General features: G+C 39.2%; 1 protein-coding gene across 3 annotated transcripts; it reads right to left on the reverse strand.

Moving 5' to 3' along the window:
* Positions 1–448: 448 nt before the first annotated feature.
* zdhhc18a (zinc finger DHHC-type palmitoyltransferase 18a) lies at positions 449–23,518 on the reverse strand. 3 transcript variants are annotated; one of them, XM_034175153.1, is made up of 10 exons: positions 22,946–23,518; positions 21,156–21,316; positions 16,269–16,418; positions 12,067–12,204; positions 11,889–11,940; positions 9,207–9,309; positions 9,006–9,118; positions 5,116–5,221; positions 2,232–2,302; positions 1,430–1,563 (listed from the first exon to the last, which is right to left on the reverse strand). In XM_034175153.1, exons 1-9 carry the CDS (start codon positions 23,179–23,181, stop codon positions 2,261–2,263), a joined length of 1,101 nt encoding a protein of 366 aa, XP_034031044.1. In that variant the 5' UTR covers positions 23,182–23,518; the 3' UTR covers positions 1,430–1,563; positions 2,232–2,260. The 3 variants fall into 3 exon arrangements, with proteins under 3 accessions (XP_034031043.1, XP_034031044.1, XP_034031045.1); XM_034175152.1 differs by lacking the exon at positions 2,232–2,302 and having other exon boundaries at positions 449–1,563; XM_034175154.1 differs by lacking the exon at positions 1,430–1,563 and having other exon boundaries at positions 1,864–2,302.
* Between the last annotated feature and the right edge of the window lie 1,765 nt (positions 23,519–25,283).

The following is a 25,283-nucleotide window of genomic DNA, read 5'->3' on the forward strand; positions in this document are numbered from 1 at the left end:
AGAACAAGATCTAAGATATGATTAAAGTGGTGGGTGGACTCATTTACTTTTTGAGCAAAGCCAATAGAGTCTAATAATAGATTAAATGCAGTGTTGAGGCTGTCATTCTACCTTCAACCAGAATTCAGACTCTCATTGGAAGCTATAGGAAGCATTTAGAGACTGTTATTTCTGCAAAAGGGGATCTACAAAATATTAATGTATTTTTTTCTTTTGGGGTGCCCAAATTTATGCATCTGCCTAATTTTGTTTAAAGAATTATTGCACACTTTCTGTAAATCCTATAAACTTCATTTCACTTCTCAAATATGACTGTGTTTGTCTGCTATATGATATATTTAACTGAAACTGCTGATCCAAACAACCAATGATTTATAAAGGAAAATCATGGAAATAATCAGGGGTGCCCAAACCTTTCCATACAACTGTACTATGACAATACAGACACGCCCCAACTGGCTGAGGCATACAAGTTGCCATTTGTGTCCCTTTTAACACGTAATAGGGTCTGTTAAAAATACTGAAATGCAAACCTCAATTTCTTTTCACATGAAACAAATTAAAATTTGCATCATTTGTGTACCTTAGACAGGTTGTGATACACTAACAAATCCACTCACTGTCACACAAAGTCACACTAGTGACTCCTTTGAAACCCGACAAATCAAAAACATATCAACTAGTCTGAGAGTGTGATGTGCAACATGTACAGCAACAGCGGTGACATACTTAAAAATAAAAACTGAACCGCATCCCTCTAATGTCAACGGGATGACGCAGACGACAGGAAACAAGACTGATAATCCTGTAATGGCTCAGTAACCACAGCAGTAAAACAAGCATTATATCTGCACTCCTTTAACCAACAGACATTCTGTAACTCTTCTCAGACTTAAAGAATTGTTTGCATAAGATAATAGCAGGAAATTAAAGACTCCGGCTTTGACATATGGCTTGAGGATCTGGGGAGGTGTCGAGGCATGTTCTGTGTGACCTGAAAAATATCTTTATATTGTGCTTGAGAGATTTACTAAGTTTAACCTTCAGTCTGAAAGCATGTGGAGAATTTTTTTTAACCCCCACTATGAAAATATAACATCCAACTCTAATGCCTCGTCGTCCAAAAACAAATGGTAACAGAACAGCATTAAAATGTTCATCCACAGCCAGAAACATCACTTGTAAGAAGTGGTGCCACAGTGAGAATTCAATAACAGCAGCAGGACTGCTTGTGACTTCTGTGTGCGCTCACGAAGCCGCAGTAAAGCCGACGTCTGGTGAATCACCCAGAATCACTGTGGTTCGGCCAAGCGTTGGCGAGGGACAAGCCAGGCGGAAGGCTGGGTTGATTGATTGCAGAGAGTCCTTCTCGGTGCTTCGGCTGAATGGGAGGCATGGCGCAGACACGGGAGAGCGGCCGTGCTGTGAGCAGCCTGCGCCCGGAGGCTCTGTGGATGATTCTGTGCCCACAGGACAGGGCTTACTGGTGCCAGGGAGGCACAGGCCGTGGAGGGCGGAGAAGTGGATCACCCTCTCCAGCATGTCCTTGGTGCTCCGAGCGCACTGCACGAAGAGGCAGATACAATCAGTGAGGATGCAGAAAAGGAACCATGCAATGACATGTCCAAAAAAACACTTGGGAAAATCTGATTAAAAAGATTAGTTTGAAACTCATTAAGCAGAGCGAAAGCTATGACAGCAGCAATGACACAACGGAGTCAAATGGAGTGGTGGGGAGGAAGTGAAAGAGACAATTCAGTTGGATGAAGACCATGTGGAGAAACGGGGAGGAATTTTGTGTGCGTGTGGAGAAGCTGCTTCCTCACATCTGAGGCAAAGTGTTTTTTGCAGATTTGTATTTGGGACATGCATTCACAAGGAATCCTCACACAAATGAGACAGCTGCAGACAGGACATGAAAGACATCACGTCTTCATACACAAGCTCCATCCAGTGCGCGTGAACAAGAGTTAATGAGGAATTTCGAAGAGTAACGAATGGTAGTGAAGCATGCAGTTACAAATATGCTGGTGCACCCAACCATAGCATGATGAAAACCAATCACGACATCCTACACCTCCTGCTCTACTTTTTATGCAACAGTGACATCTGAATATCAGAACATGGCATCAGCCAAGCCATTAAAATATATTTTTATTAAATGATTTAGATCCACTGAAGGGCAATGGGAGAGATATTGTGACTGGCTTGTTGTTCAACCCTACCCTTACCATCAAACGTCTACATGCAGCAGCACCTTTCAGGCTGTGCAGGACAAAGCAAAATCCTGGCAGTTCTCCTCCTGGCAGGGTGGAATGGATACAGCACAACACTGAGCATTAACTCTCACATCGAGCCATCGCGCTACAGAGTTCAGCCCATCAACTATTGCCGTTTTGTGGCCCCAATTGCCTTTCTGATTCCAAAAAAAGAGGAAATAGCAGTCCAAATCTGTTTCATACTATTGAATACTGATGATAGTTGTATTGTGCAGACTATACCCAAATACAGACATCAGCGAAATCACTCAACACTATCTACATTGTCTATTCATTTCAGCTTATAACTGTAACCTGAGGAGTCAAATCTGCATTCAGGCAGAAATTATTTTTTATGATGCAGAAATTAAGTTTAAAAACCAAAGCCATTTCTAAAAAAAAAAATGTGTATTAGCCGCTACCTGCACAAATTACATCCCATAATTCACATTTTCCTGGTGACAAATTTTTTGCTGATCAAAACCTCAATTGGTCATAATGTTCTACTATGCTTCTATTACCACAGATTACACGTTTTCATGCCCCAATTGGGAAGCCGATATTTTTTTGCACCAAAAAAATAAATAAATTTAAAAAGTACACAACTGGGTGTCAAAAATCGGCAATGGGAGACAGGCTTTAAAAACGTTCATCGTGAATAATTTTACAAAATCACCAGTTCAATCCAAGTGAAATGAAGAAAAAATAAAACACTTAAATGGAAATATCAAAAACACAAAACTGTTTATTTAACAAACCAAAGTAAAATAGGTAAAAGTAGAATATTTCCCATTTATGGAAAAAATAAAAGACAGACATCAAAGTAAATAGATACTGGAAGGTGACAATATTGCAATGAATTATATTATACTTGAGACATGACAAATAATTTGAAATACAATGAAAAAAAAAAAAAAAAAAACACACCACAACCAACAACAAACGCCGATTCTCATGAGCGTACGTGTGCTACTAAATGCACATCAATCTTTGTGTGCATAAAAGACACAAGAGGTAGACACAGCACAAAGTCCAATTAAATAAGAGGCAAGCAATAAAATGTGCAGTAACTGACATTATCTGCTGACCACATACGAGGTCTGTTAGAAAAGTATCGGACCTTTTTATTTTTTTCAAAAACTATATGGATTTGAATCACGTGCGATTACATCAGACAAGCTTGAACCCTCGTGGGCATGCGAGAGTTTTTTCACGCCTGTCGGTTACGTCATTCACCTGTGGGCAGGCTTTGAGTGAGGTCCACCCCTCCGGTCGGAATCTGTTCGTCTGAGAACTTCCTGAGAGACTGGCGCTTTGCTTGATCATAATTTTTAAAAAACTGAGGCAGATCGAAGTGGACACCATTCGAGAAATTCAGCTGGTTTTCTGTGAAAATTTTAACGGCTGATGAGAGATTATGGACTGTTGCTGTCGCTTTAAGGACTGCCCACGGAGCGGGACGTCGCGACTCGCCCTGAGCCGCCGCTGTCTGCCTGTTTCGAGCTGAAAGCTTCCAAATTTAAGCCTCTGTTGACCCAGGACGTCGTGAGAGAACAGAGAACTTTCAGAAGAGGTCGGGATCAGCAGTTTATCCAGACATTCCACTGTTAAAGGAGATTTTGTAATGAAATAAAGTGCGGACGGGTCTGCGCGTTGGCAGGCAGCCGGCGCCACGCGCCGCCACAGGAAAAACACCTCCGTTGGAAGCCTTAAGGACATGTTGGAACATGTCCAGCTGTTAAACAATTTCTCAGATACTCACTCTACTGAAAGCCATCAAAAGCTGCCTGGTTTTTACAAATGGTTATCAACACGGAGGTGTTTTCCTGTGCCGCCGCACCGCGCCGGCTGCGTCCCGACGCGCAGACCCGTCCACACGTCTTTCATTAATAAAATCTCCTTTAACAGTGGAATGTCCGGATAAACTGCTGATCCCGACCTCTTCTGAAAGTTCTCTGTTCTGTCACGACGTCCTGGGTCAACAGAGGCTTAAATTTGGAAGCTTTCAGCTCGAAACAGGCAGACAGCGGTGCCTCAGGGCGCGTCGCGACGTCCCGCTCCGTGGGCAGTCCTTAAAGCGACAGCAACAGTCCATAATCTCTCATCAGCCGTTAGAATTTTCACAGAAAACCAGCTGAATTTCTCAAATGGTGTCCACTTCTATCTGCCTCACAGGTTCTGAAAAAATTTTGATCAAGCAAAGCGTCAGTCTCTCAGGAAGAAGTCAGACAAAGGAATTCCGACGGGAGGGGGGACCACTCCTCACTCAAAGCCAGCCCACAGGCGAATGACGTAACCGACAGGCGTGAAAAAACTCACGCATGCGCACGAGGGTTCAAGGTTGTCTGATGTCATTGCACGTGATTCAAATCCATATCGTTTTTGAAAAAAATAAAAAGGTACGTTAGTTTTATCACAGACCTCGTATGTGCCACAGCACGGTCCACCAAGACCTTAACTTATGAAACAACAACCACAAAAAAAAAATGTCTGTAAAGACAAACTATTCTTTTGGCATCAACAATGTTACAAATGAGTCCCAAGACATTCTGTTCTTGAGATAAATACATGACACATGGAAGTACAGTTGCAATGTTCTGCACCGAGATGATTACAGATTCACCTGATGTATGTGAAATCTTTGAATGCATCATAATTAGCACATGGACAACACAGATAAAATCTGACACGTGTATAAATCTGGGCACAGACTAAAAGTATGTGAGCAAACTGTTTGGGTATGGTTTCAGGTGAAGGTCTGCAGGAAAACGGAGTGGACACATTGAGTGGAGAAGGCACACAGGGGTCAGGCTAACACTGCAGCTATGGGATGGGACCACAAGCCAGCTCAGCCTACCATGTGCACGTCATCCTTGGCTGCAAATGGTGGTAAATCTGTGTCCGAAGAAGCAACAGCAAAAACCTCAACATCGGGGGGTACGAAACCTCTTCTGTCAATCAGACTGGAAGAGAAAATAGATAACGGGTTTAAGGTGTGACGTAAAATGTAGCATATATACAGCTACATGAGTGGCCCTTGGGGAAAAAAACAAAAAAACAAAAACATGAATATTTTTTCATGACGTCAGGGCTGTAGCACCTAGTTGGGGGGGTCTGGCTGACCTCACCCAGAAAATTTAGAAATAATATATGCAATTTGGTGCAATCTGGTGCAATTTCTTAGTTTTTATTTTTAATAAGTTTGCAAAAAAAAAAAAAAACTTTTCATGGTGTCATTATGAGGTGTAGTGAGGAGAATTTTGAGGGAAAAAATGAATTTCCTCCATTCTGAAATAAGGCTGTAACATAACAAAATGTGGAAAAGTGGAGCGCTGTAAATACTTTCCGGGTGCACTGTATATCCAGTTTGAAGTAAATTCATCCCAAAGACAGATTTTGATTTGTGTGAAATAACTTTAATAACATCAACTGACAATGAAGTCTGTGAAAAACATGATTTAACAAGAGCAATCAGAGTTTCTGACGTCTGCCAAGTGTTGACGAGGACGTAAAATAACATATGTGATACACATCGTGAGCTGGACATTACCTGGATCCGGATTCCACAGCACAATGCAATAATTGCAGGCTGGTCCAGAATAGTCCAACTGATCAAGATGTTGCAATCTGACATTCAATTCATAAGCATAAACAACATAGAGTCTTCCTGATCTTGGTTTTACATTGTGATGTCATATACATCAAGTAGTTTTGATGTAATCCTTAAAAGTCTACAAGTGAAACCCTGATCCAGAATTTGGATCCAGATCCAGATCACCTCCAAAATTTAATGGAGTCTTCCAAGACCTAACACTAATGTGTGGTGAAAATCCGTTAAGTAGTTTGGACATAATCCTCAAAACTCAACAAAGTGAAGCGTACAAACTGAAATCTTGATCCAGAATCCAGATCTGCATCTTCAAAATTCAGTGGAGTCTTCCATGGCCTAATATCTATCTGTGGTGCAAATTTGTGAAGCAGTTTTGACATAATCCTTAAAAGCCTATATAAATTGAAAATCTTGATCCAGAATCCGGATCACCTCCAAAAATTTTGAATCTTCCATGACCTAATGTCTATCTGTCATGAAAATTTTGTCAAACTCCATGCAATACTTTTGATGTAACCCTGCTAACAGAGAGACAGACAGACAAATAAATAAATGCTGATGATTTTATTACGTCCTTAGTGGACATAATAAGATCAAAGACTTACCAAAAGTGTTAGCTTTTCCGTATAAAAATTTTTTTTTTTTTAATGTTGCGTTGAGATTTTGATCCTTTTGAATTTATTCCTGATGAACTTTAAATCATCTCCCTGCAACAGAACGTTTCCATCCATTTCTTTTCTGTTTCAGCACAATGCAGAGTTCACTGTAAAATCTGTAACGGCGTCTCTCATTTGCTGCTGTGTGGACGAGCGGCGACACGTTACAGTTATCCTCCAGTCTCCGATCAGGACGTGAAAATGCGAAACAATATCCACTGTGGCATCTCATCAGAGACATTTCCAAACGATTTTATAAATGCAAACATCATGAAATCAGACCATAGACTATATTTGACCCAGGCCAGGAAAACAAGAATAACCTGGAAATGTTAAACATGGCAGTGAATTACCGGAAGATCACTGTACATCTTTGGAGTTCATTTCAGAATAATAGTAATCGATATCATGTCATGTCCTGATTTTACAGCCTTTAAAAGTGACAAAGCATCAACCAAAATGTCATGTTTTTAAACACATATAGCAAATGCTAAATCGGATAGTAAATATCATATTTGATATTCAATTTCCACAACATGGCCACCAATCCCCCAAAAATGGTGGTTTAAAATATACCACATCATTCTAATGTTTTCCCAAAAAGATGCCTTTTCCTGTCTTAAATACATGTACAGATGAGGACAAATTTATTAGCCCCCCTATGAAATGTAAAAAATAATAATAATAATAAAAAATTCAAAATCTTGGAAATCTTTTGCTGCCAGGCTTGTGGCTCTCTCTGAATTTCTCAATGACACTCCAGTTCTTGACACTAGGAAACACCGTGTTCACTCCGTCTCCTGCTTTGTGAGCATCAACAATTCTTTTACTCAAGTCTAAACTGATTTCTTTATGTTTTTTCAGTAACAGCTCAAACCCTTACTGAGATTTTGTACTTTGTGTACACTGGAAAATAACTGTCAGTTTGAACTTGGTTTTACAAGCTTTGAGCATTACAAAGTTAAAGTACATCCATTTGTGGTATCAGTGGTTTGTTCTATGGTTCAACAAAAAGGTCAATTCTTAAGGGGGCTAATAATTTTGACCCTGGTAGTTTTTGTGAAATGAATGTGTCTATGTGCAAAGTAAAATTACAAGATTTATCTTTTATTGTTCCTTGTTCATGGAAATTTTTGTTCATGAATGAATGAATGAAAATAATGTACGCATGCAAAATAAAGGATAGGATGTTTAGAAATGTATTGAAAATTCCTTGCTTTGTTAAAAAAAAGCATGTGAAAATTTTGAGGAAAACTTTAATTTCAGAGGGGGTGGGGCTAACAATTTTGGCCTCATCTACATAATAAGTTGAATCATTTGAAACAATTATCACTTAACTAGACAGATATGGAATGTTTTCTGGTACTATGGTAATAAAGAACATTATTTAACATTACACTATATGTATTTGGCATATGTGATTATTTGCCCCCCAAAAAAACCAAACAAACAAACAAAAAAAAAGTAATTTTAGGAAATTTTCAATTTTAGTCAAGAGGGGGTTGGTTTGAAAGGCTGTAAAATCAAGGAGCTACATGATATTGATTGCTAGCATGCTAAAATAAACTCTAGAGATATATAGCTTTCACAAAAATATAGCTAGCATTTGTAACACCCCCCCCAAATATGTGGTGTGGTAATTCAATCAATCAATTCAATCAATTTTTTTATATAGCGCCAAATCACAACAAACAGTTGCCCCAAGGCGCTTTATATTGTAAGGCAAGGCCATACAATAATTATGTAAAACCCCAACGGTCAAAACGACCCCCTGTGAGCAAGCACTTGGCTACAGTGGGAAGGAAAAACTCCCTTTTAACAGGAAGAAACCTCCAGCAGAACCAGGCTCAGGGAAGGGCAGTCTTCTGCTGGGACTGGTTGGGGCTGAGGGAGAGAACCAGGAAAAAGACATGCTGTGGAGGGGAGCAGAGATCGATCACTAATGATTAAATGCAGAGTGGTGCATACAGAGCAAAAAGAGAAAGAAACAGTGCATCATGGGAACCCCCCAGCAGTCTACGTCTATAGCAGCATAACTAAGGGATGGTTCAGGGTCACCTGATCCAGCCCTAACTATAAGCTTTAGCAAAAAGGAAAGTTTTAAGCCTAATCTTAAAAGTAGAGAGGGTGTCTGTCTCCCTGATCTGAATTGGGAGCTGGTTCCACAGGAGAGGAGCCTGAAAGCTGAAGGCTCTGCCTCCCATTCTACTCTTACAAACCCTAGGAACTACAAGTAAGCCTGCAGTCTGAGAGCGAAGCGCTCTATTGGGGTGATATGGTACTATGAGGTCCCTAAGATAAGATGGGACCTGATTATTCAAAACCTTATAAGTAAGAAGAAGAATTTTAAATTCTATTCTAGAATTAACAGGAAGCCAATGAAGAGAGGCCAATATGGGTGGTAATGGTTCACTGAAGCAGGACATGACACAAACAGCTGCATAATCCATAGTCACAGCATATGCAACACTGATTACTGACCTCGGGGGCATGGGGCCACATAATGTGGCACAGCAGTTTGTTATAATGCAGTTGTAACTGTAGGGGTTCCCAGAGTCTTCTGCACCTCTTTTACTTGACCAGGAGCCCTTTATCTGCACAGTGAACACAGCAAATAATGTTAATTTAATTAGCCATAGCAAAAAGTCTTATCATTACAACTAACAACCTGAAGAAACTTACATCTTCATTTGTTGTGAGGTTTGAGGCGACCAAGTAAGTATGGAAGCCCGAGAGGCCCAAAATAGACCAGATGGAGAAGAAACAAATCACCAGTTCCACCACAGTACAACAGAAACAGTCAAGGCAGAATAATGGCAACGCTATGAGAGATTAGCAAAGACCCATGACAATTATGAATGCATGAGAAAGCCGAAGATGTTTTTCCTCACATCATCACACAGATTCCACTAATTGATCAACAAACTACCACTATGTACAACCCCTGACAAAAATTATGGTATCACCGGCCTCGGAGGATGTTCATTCAGTTGTTTAATTTTGTAGAAAAAAAAAGCAGATCACAGACATGACATAAAACTAAAGTCATTTCAAATGGTAACTTTCTGGCTTTAAGAAACACTATAAGAAATCAGGAAAAAAAAAAAATTGTGGCAGTCAGTAACGGTTACTTTTTTAGACCAAGCAGAGAGAAAAAAAAAATATGGAATCACTTAATTCTGAGGAAAAAATTATGGAATCATGAAAAACAAAAGAATGCTCCAACACATCACTAGTATTTTGTTGCACCACCTCTGGCTTTTATAACAGCTTGCAGTCTCTGAGGCATGGACTTAATGAGTGACAAACAGTACTCTTCATCAATCTGGCTCCAACTTTCTCTGATTACTGTTATCAGATCAGCTTTGCAGGTTGGAGCCTTGTCATGGACCATTTTCTTCAACTTCCACCAACGATTTTCAATTGGATTAAAATCCGGACTATTTGCAGGCCATGACATTGACCCTATGTGTCTTTTTGTGTTTTCACAGTTTTTGCTCTATGGCAAGATGCATTATCATCTTGAAAAATGATTTCATCATCCCCAAACATCCTTTCAATTGATGGGATAAGAAAAGTGTCCAAAATATCAACGTAAACTTGTGCATTTATTGATGATGTAATGACAGCCATCTCCCCAGTGCCTTTACCTGACATGTAGCCCCATATCATCAATGACCTTGTTTTTTTTTCTGTTTAGGTGTTAATGATGGCTTTTGTTTAGCTTTTCTGTATGTAAATCCCATTTCCTTTAGGCGGTTTCTTACAGTTCGGTCACAGACGTTGACTCCAGTTTCCTCCCATTCGTTCCTCATTTGTTTTGTTGTGCATTTTTCGATTTTTGAGACATATTGCTTTAAGTTTTCTGTCTTGACGCTTTGATGTCTTCCTTGGTCTACCAGTATGTTTGCCTTTAACAACCTTCCCATGTTGTTTGTATTTGGTCCAGAGTTTAGACACAGCTGACTGTGAAAAACCAACATCTTTTGCAACATTGCGTGATGATTTACCCTCTTTTAAGAGTTTGATAATCCTCTCCTTTGTTTCAATTGACATCTCTCGTGTTGGAGCCATGATTCATGTCAGTCCAATTGGTGCAACAGCTCTCCAAGGTGTGATCACTCCTTTTTAGATGCAGACTAACGAGCAGATCTGATTTGATGCAGGTGTTAGTTTTGGGGGTGAAAATTTACAGGGTGATTCCATAATTTATTCCTCAGAATTGAATGAGTCCATATTTTTTCCCTCTGCTTGGTCTAAAAAAGTAACCGTTACTGACTGCCACAATTATTTTTCCTGATTTCTTATAGTGTTTCTTAAAGCCAGGAAGTTGCCATTTGAAATGACTTTAGTTTTGTGTCATGTCTGTGATCTGTGCTTTTTTCCTACAAAATTAAACAACTGAATGAACATCCTCCAAGGCCGGTGATTCCATAATTATTGCCAGGGGTTGTACATGACAAACCTCTGCTAACATGTTCATACACAGTATATCAATTCAATGTGCATTTAACACTGAAAATGTTATTGCCATGAGACTTTTTTTTCTTTGTCAGAACACATTATGCCAGCAAGGTAAAGCAGTTAAAAGCCCAGACACAAAACACACTGAATTATCCGACGCTGCAGCGGCTCAAGCTTTGAAGTCTAATTTCTCCAGGAAGACAGAGTAAAATCAACACTACTTTACCATGAACAACAACAGCCAAATGTATCGCATATTTACAAGTGCACAATCAATACAATGTATTCTGGAGGGAGGCACGGACAATTCAACATCTCCTCAAAAGGACGCTCAAAAGCCTTTATCGCTCCGTATTGGCTGGTTATAGTACAGGTTATTGTCTATCCTGCATCAATGAGGTATCATCTAAAAAGCAACTTTAAGTACATTAAGCAACTGTTCACCCAAAGATGATGTGTTAGTTCTACTCATGTAGCTGTACAAAAGGAAGCCTAAACTTCAGTCACATCTGTCAATACTGGTCTGAACCTCTGTACAGTTCTGCAGTCCACACTTTTGTCTTGCCAGGGACATCATCCCACCAGGGCATGAGACAACACACCTGCTGCTACTACTACTTCTGGACAGCCAGCTACCTAAAACAGAGGGTCTCAAACTGATTCGAGAAAGGGCCAAGAGGGTGAAGGTTTCTTTGTGACCTCTGGCTTAAAAGCACGAGATCTGCTCGCTGCTCACTCTGATCCTATTAGGAGAGGCCTTACCTCAAAGAGCAGCAACAATGGCCTTGTCAACATTGCAACCACTTTTTTCTATGTTACCAGAAATTCTGACGTCAAACATATCTTGTTCATCTAATTAACATGTTGGTTATATAAAGATTTTGGATGTTCAAAGGATATCTGGCAGGACTCTCCTGAATGGCTTGAACAATGCTTTTTCCTTCTTGACAGCCTGGGAAAAAAAAAAAAAAAAAAAAAGAATTCAGAAAACAAATCAAGAAAAACCTGATTAACAACATGAAAGAGATGCTACTAGTTCACTCATCTTTTTTGTTTTTAATGGAGTGAAAATACTTACGTAAAGTGAGGTGTGTGATGACACAGCCAAAAATGAAAGATGTGAGGAAAGAGAGTGAGATGATGAAGCTGTAGAAGAAGCGGTAATTGCGCTTGCCCACACAGTTCCCTACCCACGGACAGTGATGATCAAACCGCTCTGAAGGTAAAAAAAAAAAAAAAAAAAATACAGCATTAGATATCAGAGAGTAAATCTGGATCATTCTCTTACACTTTATGATGTTCCCTGCCTTTCATCTAGCAGCCACACAGTGAACAGGGTCACAGTTTGAAAAAGAAATAAAGAAAACGTGTTGTAGTAACGTGTTGTAGTAACGTGTTGTAGTAACATGTTGTGGCCAACGTAATACCATATTTTCTGGAGTAGACTTAGACTTAGACAACTTTATTCATCCCACCAGGGGCAATTAATTTCAGCAGCCTGCATACCGGCACATCACAAAAAAAAAAAAAAAAAAAAAAAAAAAACATACTACATCCACATAAAATGTGCAACATACTACATCCACATACCCATACATCCACACCTTAGAAGGAATTTAAAAGACGGATAGCAGAAGGAATAAAAGATTTTAACAACCGATTCGTCCTGCAGACAGGTGAAACATAACGACGGCCCGAAGGCAACAAAGAAAATTCACCTGCCAGCACATGTCCGGGAGAAGACAAAATACAATTTGCCTTCCTCACCATTTGCTGTTCACAAAAACTAGCTAGGTCTCTGGTTTCCACTCCAATGATCTTTGAACATGTCTTTGTGATACTATGCAAGCTACTTTTATCTTTCAGTGCCAGGCTAGGAAACCAGCAGATGAAAGAAAAACATAAAAGACTTTCAATAAAGGACTGATAAAAATGACCCATAATAACAGAACTGACAGAGAAGGACTTCAATTTGCGAAGGAGGTACACTCTCTGTTGCCCTCGCTTCACAATGTCTGCCGTATTTACGTCGAATCTCAACTTCTCATCAAAAAAAGTGCCCAGATATTTATATGCAGGAACTTTTTCTACAGCTTTCCCATGAATAATGCTGTCTATAGCAAACCCTTTGTTACGTCTAAAATCAATTATAAGCTCCTTCGTTTTAGATACATTTAACTCCAAGTGATTTGTATTGCACCATGAAACAAAATCAGCAAAGTATAAGTCACACTTATTAAAAAAGGCCTCTTAAAGAGGAAAATCCATATAAAAGTCACACCAGAGTATAAGTCCCACCTTTTATTTCAGTATTATCAGCTCATTAATTTTGGATTTTTGCGCACTGTTGAAGTGTATTTCTTATTATTGGTATTTATTCGTTTATTAATAACGTTTATTTTGTTTAAACTCTAGTTAAACAGGGGTGGTGTCCCTTGTCCAACCAGAAATCAGGGAGGACGCCACAGGATGCTGAATGAATGCACCACACCAAGGCCTTATAAGGCACGCTTAGTGGAAGCACACTGGTCGTCATGAAGTATGGAGCATAATCTAAACAAACGCTGAATGGACACACAACGGACGCTGAAGCAATTACACAGACAAGTGTTTAGCATCCTTCTTTTAAGACGTACAACAGACTCCCAAAGGATGCCGTCCTGTAAAATGGGGCCTTTAGTGCTTTGATTCCTCTGAACGTCCAATATAAATAATTACTGTCATTATTATTACGAATAGCAAGTTCGTGATTTTTCTGTATATAACTCACTCCAGAGTACAAGTCACAGGGCCTCCCAAAGTAGTAAAAAAACAACAACAAAAAAAAAAAGCGTATACTCCGGAAAATACAGTAGTTATATAGAAAGAAAGCTCACATCAATTTACAGTTCTGTTCAATGTGATCACATGGTGTCCTGACCACCTCCAGAGGGGATGTGTCCGGCTGAACCACAATCCACACACAATCCGCCGACTTCCTGTCAATATTTCACCATGACAGTAAGAGACTTTTTCGTGCGCCCTGGCATGGTAAATATGTGTACCGAATTTCGTGAGGCTACGATGAAAAAAGCCCAATGAGGAGGGGTTTTTGAAAATTTCTAGGGGGCGCTATTTCACGATTTTTCTGCGACCATGTGCAACGCCCCCAAAATATCGAATTTCAGATCCGGCCGGACGGCTTTGGAAAGTTTGGTGAGTTTTTGAGCATGGGAAGAGGCTGAAATTTCAATTTCAAAAGTGGCAAGAATAATAATAATAATAATAAATAATAATAATAATACACAGCGCAATTACAATAGGGTCCTCGTAGGACGTTGCCTACTCGGGCCATATATATATATATATATATATATATACGGTGTAACTTCATGAATTTAAACTGGGTGTTGTGCCCCAACCAGTTCCAGCAGAAGACTGCCCCTCCCTGAGCCTGGTTCTGCTGGAGGTTTCTTCCTGTTAAAAGGGAGTTTTTCCTTCCCACTGTCACCAAGTGCTTGCTCACAGGGGGTCGTTTTGACCGTTGGGGTTTTTACGTAATTATTGTATGGCCTTGCCTTACAATATAAAGCGCCTTGGGGCAACTGTTTGTTGTGATTTGGCGCTATATAAATAAAACTGATTGATTGATCTCTCACGCAGATGCTTGGCTTTAGAAAACTGCTTAGTCTATGCAGTTTTACAACTATCCCAAAATTTTCACATTTCTTAATGAAAGCAATATTCAGTGATCTGGAATTTTTACTGTACGTATATATATTTCATTTTTTTTTCAATTAATATATTCAAGCTAAAACATAAATCACACTTGAGTCTTAAAGTAAAAATAGGACATTTCCCGCCACCACCGGGGGGCGCTATGGCGCAGGTGGTGGCGGGAAATAAGATATGTAGACGTTCAGGGCGGAGCCCTCATCATGTCCAGCACGTTTGAAGGATCTACGATGAAGTATGTGGGCGTGACAGCCGTTCGAAGTGAAATGGCGTGCTCCGAAAAGCTCGCCAAAGTTTGATGACCCCTAGCAGCCACGCCTTTTGACTTAATTAGAATCTTTTGATAACTTTTTATCACCATTGTGTTGTGATGATTTTGACCAAATTTGAAGACGATCGGATAAAATCCCTTGTACGAGTTCGTTCAAATGTAAGTAGTGGAAATGGGCAAAAATGGCAAAAATTTGCTCAAAATCGAAACTTAAAATCAAAATGGCCGACTTCCTGTCGATATTTCACCATGACAGTAAGAGACTTTTTCGTGCGTCCTGGCATGGTAAATATGTGTACCGAATTTCGTGAGGCTACAACGAAAAAAGCCCAATGCGGAGGGGTTTTTGAACATTTCTAGGGGGCGCTATTTCGCGATTTTTCTGCGACCATGTGCGAGGCCCCCAAAATCTCAAATTTCGGATCCGGCCGGACGACTTTGGAAAGTTTGGTGAATTTTTGAGCATGGGAAGAGGCCGAAATTTCGATTTTAAGAGTGAGAATAATAAAATAAAAAAAATATAAATAAAACTGATTGATTGATCTCTCACGCAGATGCTTGGCTTTAGAAAACTGCTTAGTCTATGCAGTTTTACAACTATCCCAAAATTTTCACATTTCTTAATGAAAGCAATATTCAGTGATCTGGAATTTTTACTGTACGTATATATATTTCATTTTTTTTTTCAATTAATATATTCAAGCTAAAACATAAATCACACTTGAGTCTGAGTCACAGGACATCCCAAACTAGTAAAAAAAATATCTGCTATACTCCATACAATGCAGTACCTTAAAAGGTATATTTTTAAAAAATTAACATCTTAATAACAAGCTTGTAAAAACCCATAGGTCTCATTACTTTTATCCACATTATATACAGAAACCTACCTGTGTGGAATTAACAGCACCAATTTTTTATCATCTGTTGATAAATTTCATTATTATATTTGCCATTCTGAAAGGGCAATTGTGATGGTTACGCAGTGACAAGTCATACTTCAGACTTTTAGTTTTTCTTAATATTATTATTTTGCTGGCCTGAGTCAGAATGAAACTGGCACAGTTCCTAGAACGACTTTCTCTCTGGCTGCAGAAGAAAGTGCATAGGTCTTCTGAATCCCAACTCACGCGCACGCTTCGATGCAACTGTGTGCTCACATTTGTACATGATTGCAATCACCACATTATAACAAAGACAAAAATTATTTTAATTTGGTATTGGACAAATATGAAGGAATGTGCCTTTAATTTTAACAGAGCTGAAATAAACAACGATTTGTTGCCATGTCTTACCCACACAGTTGTCACACAGGCTGCAATGGGATGTCCGAGGAGGACGGAATATTTTACAAGTGAAGCAGTATTTGAGCTTTACCACCTGCTGGTTGATGAGGATTTCCTTAGTCCGTGGAGGGGGGCGATAAGTGCTGGATCCAGAGGTATCTTAAAATAGAGAAGTACAGTGAGAGACACTTATTAGACATCTATTTAAGTTAACCAAGAAAGCAGGAAACAGCAATGGGCAAACATTAGCCATGGACTACCAGGAATCTGCAGGTTTTCAAGCTGTAAAACCACAATAACACCCATTTTACTGACTAACACTCTTCAAACATAGGGGAGGAACTTGTCAATGAAATCCCAAGGTGAGGCGACAGGCTTCAGTAAAAACTTACAGATTGATTGCTCTCCGCTCCACAACTCTCCCTTAAGTGTTTTTTTCTAATTCACTTTCATTATGCACGCAAATGAGGCCCAGCATGAGGATAACGTCTCATGAACTTTGCTGCTTAATTTGCATGCAGCTGAAGGAATTAAAAGTACATCTTCATTTATATTTTATACATGTGGGGAAAAAAACCCTTTTACCTAAAGCACCTTATAAGTGCTGCTTGCAAGACAATGCCTTGATATTTTAGTTCAAAAGGGACAAAGCTGCGGTGCAGATTCATTCCCAAGATGGCCTCTTGCCATCACAGAAGCCTGCAGGCAAGGAAACGCCCAGCGGATCCCCGCATATTCAAGTCTGCACTGACACTGCTGGCCTGCTACACTTACAGTGACTAATACGAGGACCCATGTGCCATTTTCCCCTAGTGGATAAGATGCACCTAGTCACATATCGATCAATCAGAGGAACTATAAATAGTCTAGTTGTTGTACTCTATTGTCTATAGACAATAGAGCCCGACAGATATATCAGGTGGCTCATAATTTTGGCCAATATCAGCCTTTCGCAAACATATCTGTAATTTTGCCGATATGAACACTTTTATCAAAAAATAACAATGCAGGAAAACACTTTGCCTGATGGAAATTGTGTCATAATGTAATTTGTCCAGCAGAAGATGATCTGGCAGTACTGTATGCAATGCTGTGAAGTGTAGCTGGGACATCGATCATCCCTTGGTCACACCAGCTACAAGAGACAGAGGCAAAGCAACCAGCTGCCATTCATTTTCAATCACAGTGAGTGTTTTACAACAGCAAGAGACACGCAGTTGCTATACTAGGGCTACGAGGGGCCAAAACAGACGAGAAGTCTATTTTTTGCTAATGCTAAGCGATGCGACACAGTGACTGCAAATCTGAGAGAAGGAGGCATGACGCAGTATGATGTACAGTACGTTGGCTGGTTACATTTATAGTTATTTATAATACAGTTCATGTTTAAACTGTAAAACATCAGTCCTCAATTTATCTGCACACCAAAACTAGACCATTTGAGAAGACATTCCAGGAATTCAAGGAACATCATTAATGCCAAGTGCACATCACTAGTAAATAAAATGTCAAATGAGCTGACTATTCTACAACTCCAATTCCAATGAAGTTGGGACGTTGCGTAAAATGTAAATAAAAACAGAATACAATGATTTGCAAATCCTCTTCAACCTATATTCAATTGAATACACCACAAAGACAAGATATTTAATGTTCAAACTGATTAACTTTATTGTTTTTGTGCAAATATTTGCTCATTTTGAAATGGATGCCTGCAACACGTTTCAAAAAAGCTGGGACAGTGGTATGTTTACCACTGTGTTACATCACCTCTCCTTCTAACAACACTCAATAAGCATTTGGGAACTGAGGACACTAATTGTTGAAGCTTTGTAGATGAAATTCTTTCCCATTCTTGCTTGATGTACGACTTCAGTTGTTCAACAGTCCGGGGTCTCCCTTGTCGTATTTTGCACTTCATAATGCACCACACATTTTCAATGTGCGACAGGTCTGGACTGCAGGCAGACCAGTCTAGTACCCGCACTCTTTTACTACGAAGTCACGCTGTTGTAACACGTGCAGAATGTGGCTTGTCATTGTCTTGCTGTAATAAACAGGGACATCCCTGAAAAAGACGTTGCTTGGATGGCAGCATGTGTTGCTCCAAAACCTGGATGTACCTTTCAGCATTGATGGTGCCATCACAGATGTGTAAGTTCCACATGCCATGGGCACTAACACACCCCCATACCATCACAAATGTTGGCTTTTGAACTTTGGACTGGTAACAATCTGGATGGTCTTTTCCCTCTTTTGTCCAGAGGATACAGCGTCCATGATTTCCAAAAACAATTTGAAATGTGGAATCAGACCACAGCACACTTTTACACTTTCCATCTGTCCATTTCAAATGAGCTTGGGCGCAGAAAAGGTGGTGGCGTTTCTGGATATTGTTGATGTATGGCTTTCGCTTTGAATGGTAGAGTTTTAACTTGCACTTGTAGATGTAGCGACAAATTGTGTTAACTTACAATGGTTTTCTTAAGTGTTCCTGAGCCCACGCAGTAAGATCCTTTACACAATGATGTCAGTTTTTAATGCAGTGCTGCCTGAGGGATCGAAGGTCACGGGCATTCAATGTTGGTTTTCAGCCTTGCCCCTTACGCATAGAAAGTTCTCCAGATTCTCTGAATCTTCTGATTATATTATGGACTATAGATGATGGAATCCCTAAATTTCTTGCAATTAAACGTTGAAAAACATTGTTCTTAAACTGCTGGACTATGTTTTCACGCAGTTGTTCACAAAGTGGTGATCCTCACCCATCTTTGCTTGTGAACAGCTGAGCCTTTTGGGGATGCTCCTTTTATACTCAGTCACGACACAATTCGTGTCCTCAGTTCCCAAATGCTTATTGAGTGTGTGTGAGAAGGAAAGGTGATGCAACACAGTGGTAAACATACCACTGTTCCAGCTTTTTTGAAACATGTTGCAGGCATTCATTTCAAAATGGGTAAATATTTGCACAAAATAAAGTTTATCAGTTTGAACATTAAATATCTTGTCTTTGTGGTGTATTCAATTGAATATAGGTTGAAGAGGATTTGCAAATCATTGCATTGTTTTTATTTATATTTTACACAACATCCCAACTTCATTGGAATTGGGGTTGTAAATAAATAAATAATGATGAAAATACTGATGTATTGCATTTTATTTTTGGTGCCATGTGCCCTGAGAAATTAAGTCATAAACATGGGGAATTTCACATGCTGCTACTGAAAAATGCTCAAACATGAAGCTGTGAGGAATGTGGACTTTGCTGACATCAGGTACATGATGTATTTGATCCATTTGATGTATTTAGGTATGGAGCCCTTCTGGTTATTAGCTCATTAAATTCTGTCTTCCCAACATTTACAGAGACAGATGTCCTGTGCAGTGTTTTCAAGACTATGCAGGGGTTTGCATTAGCTATAGTGCCAGCTAGAAGGGTTAGATCATCTGCAATCAAAATCTGTTTTAGTGTAGACTTTTGGCTTGAATTCAAGGGCATCTAACAAAAATCTTGCATCAGCCATTTAGGAATTACAGCCATTTTCTATATAGTCCCTCCACTTTCAAAGGCTGGAAGTAATTGGACAATTTACTCAGTTTTGTGGTCAGGTGTGGCGCCTAATTCGCTCATTATTCCAAGACAAAGGTCTGGGCTTGATTCCAAGTGTTGAATTTCATTTGATGGCTGTCCAATGGAACTTTCCAAATAATGTCCAAAGAGGTACATATCCATGCAAGTGTGAAGCAATAACAGAAACTTTAGGCATGAACAAATCAACAACTGGCTACACTATAAAAAAAAAATAAAAAAAAAAAAAGACAGAATGCACTAACAAATTAATCAACACCACAAGGCCTGGAAGACAATGGAACTTGGTCACTGGTGTTTACTGATGATGTGACTGCTAATGGAAGTAGGATAATAAATTCAGAAGTGTGTAGGCCGATATGACATATCAGCTCAGATTATGCTGCCACACTGAGAATGGAGCTTCACAGTGCAAATGGACAATGACCAAAAGCACACCGACAAAGCAACACAAGTGCTTCTAAATGCAGAGGAAGGGAAGATTTTTTTTTTTTAAAGGTCAAGTCAGTCACCTGACCTCAACCCAACAGCATGCCTTCCAATTACTGACAACAAAAGTAAAGAAAGAACCCATAAATGAGTAGCAGCTGAAGGAGGAAGCACAAAAGGAAATAATTTAAAGGGAAGAAACACAACCTATGACAATGTTCATGTTTTCCAGACTTCAGACAGTCACTGACTGCAGAAGCTTTTCATCTAAATATTACCAATAATCCTAATATTTTGTTACAGTATGTTCATTTGTCAAATTACATTTGGCTTCTGAAAATGGAGGGACTGCTTATAAAAACCATTCATGTGATATTTTTGTTAACCCTTCTGAATTAAATCTGAGTCCACACTTTAATCACTCGACTGCTTCATTTTGAAACCACTGTGGTAGTGTACTGAGGCAAAACTACAAAAATTGTGTCACTATTAAAATACTTATGTTACCAGATAACTCTGGCCAAGCTCAGATTTTTCTCTTCAAATTGTTGTGCAAATTTGGTTGAACAAGTTTTGACACTTGTTACTTGTGCCTTTGCAATCCAGGCAGGATGAAAAAGCTCACATATGACTTTTGGAATGAGCAAAGGAAAAAAGATGATGACATTGCATGCTTAGCCAATCATGTTGGAAATATCAGCTACAGTGGACATGATAGTCATGTCCGTCATTTATGCTCATCAAGAGAGAAAGAGTAAGCTGCTTAGTCCTTGTTTTGGTTTTCAACAACCAGCACCTCCCTCTGTGATTCTCCATATGGCAAAGCTCTCTGACCCCATGTCACAGTGAGTACCCGAGTTCAGTGTTGTGTGCCTTACCAATCTGCTTCTCTATGTCTGTAGCTTCATCTGGTGTGGCCCTAGGTAGGATGCCTGGGTCTGTAAAGCTGGTTCTCAGCAAGGAAATCATCACAAACACAAAAAGAACCACACCTATCACAGCTATAAACACTGTCAAATGCTCCACCAAGAATGGGCAACTGTTGGGGCAAAAACAAACAAAGTGTTTCTGTCAGCTGAGTTAAACCAATTTTCATTATATAACACACTCATAAAATGATGCACAAGACAAGAGCTCTGTAGAAAAAACCTGCAAAATATCTGCTAAATACATTTAAATATTAATAATTAAAAGGCCACTGCTTTAGCTCGAGACAAACCTATCACATATTCTACCAGACCCTCTGGCTGTCTGACAGGAACATTGCACAGGAACATTGTTCGAGTAATGACTGATTAACTTGTTAGTGAGCTGCTGTTGGCTGCTAATACAATCAGGCTAACTTATACTGGCCTCAGAACTGAGACATGCAACTAAAGAGATCAATAAAGTTTATCTTTATCTTTAAATGGTTAGCTGCACAGACAGACAGTGTCAATATAAAGCAGGAATGGTATAGACAGCTCAAAAAAATTGACTCATTGGATGAACTCAATTCAATTATGAGTAGGATTTCCAACTAATAAACAAATGCACTCACAACTAAATTAAATTATCTTACATGGGTGTACTTTATTTGAGTTGAGGCTACATATATTTATTAGATGGAAATCCTGCTTATAACTGAATTGAGTTCATCTAATGAGTCATTTTTCTTAGTGTACCTGAAGAGGACGTTCACAAGTCCAGACCTATGTTTATCTCAAGAGTAAAATGTGTGGCCACTTTTCACTAGGGATGGGAATTTATAAGATTATATTGATACAGTTATGAATTCTGACTATAAAACAGATTTTTTTCAATTCCCTTATCAATTCTTGAACTCTTCTGTGTGGAAAAATGAAAGCCTGCAGAGGGTTTTGGCATCAATGCAGCAGTTTTCCTGCTTGCTAGACACAGATATGATGTAATGACATTAGACCTGAAATCATGACACATAAGCTTGAAACATGGAAGCATCAGCAAATAAAACATGGCAGAACTTAGAGAAATTGAGAACGTCTGATACTGCATGCAATTCTGATGGCTTGAAAATTTTGGAACAAATTCTCAAAAGGAACCACTACTCGATCCCTATCCCTACTTCTCACATAGAAAAATACATCACTTATTTCATGTAATGAAGTTACATCATTTCTTTTAGGTGTTCTGCAATTTTAAGATGAGAACATCTTCACTTAAACTCCCTGCAGAGCAAGCAAAGTCAAAATGGAGTCAGTGGATCTGCAAAATTTCTGTAAGTAACTCCATAAAAACTATAGCATATTCAGCTGTGAAACTTTGGGTTCTGACAGCCAGAGGTGAGGACCAGTGAACCTGCTATTTTGGGCCATGTTGGCATCTTTTAACATGCACAATAACCTTAACACAAACTAAAAACAGACCTTTCAAGTTGCTTGTGATGCTACAGACCTGATAGCAACTATTGTTGTTTGTTACAATATCACTGAGTGATCATCAACAACTCTCTATGTTGTTATGCATCAGGAAGTGCAACTACAAAGAAAATAAAAGTTGTTTTTTTTTTTTTAGAGTTTTAACTCTATTAGTGTCTTTAATAAAACTCAAAAACTTGTGCTGCAATACGAATGTTTAGACATTTCAAAATTTCACATTGTCCCGAAACCTCGATGCACAACTCACACAGAACCATAACAGATTCACTCACTCGAAAGCAAAGAAAAGGCCACAAGTGACAACAATAAGGCCCAGCGTCAGAGGAAGGACACCGCTTTGTCTGGCCAGCATCAGCCGTCCGTTGCAGTAGAACCGGTTCTTCCCCGGGAACACTTCCCATTTTCTCCGCAGCGGTGGCGCTCTCTTTTCGGCGAGGTTCTGTGCGGACGACGGCAACACCGACAAAGCCCGAGGGTCGATCTGCCTGTACTCGCAGTTCTTCATCATGTCAACACCGACACGATTCAGTTGAAGGCACGGTCAGAACTTTTTATCCCCCGTTTCTGACACACGGTACTCAGGATTCGGACATCGTACACGGTTAGATCCTCGGTTCGGTTCTTCCGCTAAAAGCTAGCGTTAGCTAGCTAGCGAACCAGCAACGGCATTCTAGTTTGTAGTTCTGTTTAATTAGCTGAATCACTTCCCATGTTGACTTAACTCTAACTAGCATAGTTGGTAGTTAAATTAAAGCGACTCATAAATGTTATAGTTGGTTTAGTCTGGTGGAGCTCAAGTCCATTCTCTTTCCCCGTCTTGCCGTCAGAGCGTCATGACGCAAATGTGACGTAACAGGCGTTTGAAAGAATCTATAAAAAATACTTTATTTATATATATATATATATATATATATATATATATATATATATATATATATATATATATATATATATATATATATCTTGTTGTCTTACAGGAAATTATTGGATTTTTTTTTTTTTTTTTGAGAAACAATAAAAGTATGTCCTGCATCATCTGTAGACCTGAAAAATAAAATCAGAGATTGCTTCTTAGTTCATGCTCAAGCCAATAAGTTGCAACATTCTATAAAACTTTAAGCAATAACTTCCCTGACCCTGATGCCAAGATTTAATTCTTTTTTATCCCAATCACTGATCTTGCAGACAGGATTGTTTTCATCACAACCTGCCTTGTTTTGATCCAGTAATCAGGATCAGGAGGTGAGTCTTGCCTTTGATCCTTATTGCAGAACTTGGATCCTGAGTGCTTTTCCTGCAGGATCAACAGAATGAGGATTAAACATCATTAGGATCAAAGCACAGGTCAGATCAAGTAAGTCTTAGTTTCTGAGTCAGTTATAGATATACTTAAGGCTTGATTTACAAAGATCCCAGATAACGAGTGCTAAATTGCCTAGGTAGTCCAAGCTTTTGCACTTTGGGATGGACACAGTTTTGTGGGTGATTTACTGAAACTAATTATGCAATTGATAGTGGGTGGTAACATGACGTAGACGGCAATATGTAAATGAGGATTTTGTGTGTCAGTAGCTGTAATATCAAAATGAAATTCAACCAGCATATGGTGCCTCTTGCGCTTCATTTCAAACAAATTCTGCCACACAACTGAACGTGTTCACGTGCTGGCAATTAAAAAAAAATCTCCCATTTCAGAAATTTAATTATTGTTCCATCCACAGTATTTAAGCAAACTGGTGAATAATTATGCTGCATTCTTCTGGTGCATTCAGGCTCGACCTCCTGCTCCTCCATCTCCTCTGGCTGATGCTTGCTACCTTTGTGTGATGTCAGTTTTGCATAATGAATTAGTGTATAAACTCAACTCAAACAAACATGCATGATTTTGGGGTTTAAAAACATTATTTAGTTTTAAAAAAATGTTAGCTGACTTAAATTTAGTGGAACTAAATTTTGGTAGATTCTAAGTGCCATGCTAATGGTTTTAAAAGTTAGCTTGAAAATCTAATCTGCTCATGAAAAAGTTAGCCTCACAGTGTCCTGACCACCACTGGGACAGGCATTCCACTGCAAAATAAAAATATATAACGCAATGCTAAAGTACCCCAGGCCGTATAAGCATGTAATCAAAGAAAAGAGCGTGTAGAAAGAATGTGACCTTTTGACCCCTTAGAATAGGTCAAGGTTAGCTGAACTTGTCCAAGGTCGGTGTTCGAAGAATGCTCCCTGTGAATTTGAAGACCCTGAAAGTAATAGGACTGGAATTATGCTGAACAGACAAACGGGCTAACGCACAGACAGATGCAAAGTCTTCGCAATAACTGTATTTTGCCATTGAGTAATAAGTACAGCAGTCTACCTTTAAATGAAGAAAACTAACTTGGAAAGAATGTGTACCAGCAGCATTTTATTTTCTCTTCCATATCCAAAAGACCCAAAATACAACTTCCAAACATGCAGTGCAATGTCAAAAAGTACGAGTATGTTTAAATTATTGCAGCCACAGCAAGTACAGTTTTCCCCTCTCCAAGTATAACCACACCACATCCCAAAATTTATCACATGTAATTAACCAACATTCAAGTATATTGTACATATTAATATGTTCTC

The sequence above is a fragment of the Thalassophryne amazonica genome, chromosome 7 (genome assembly GCF_902500255.1).
Source record: "Thalassophryne amazonica chromosome 7, fThaAma1.1, whole genome shotgun sequence".
Taxonomy (NCBI): domain Eukaryota; kingdom Metazoa; phylum Chordata; class Actinopteri; order Batrachoidiformes; family Batrachoididae; genus Thalassophryne; species Thalassophryne amazonica.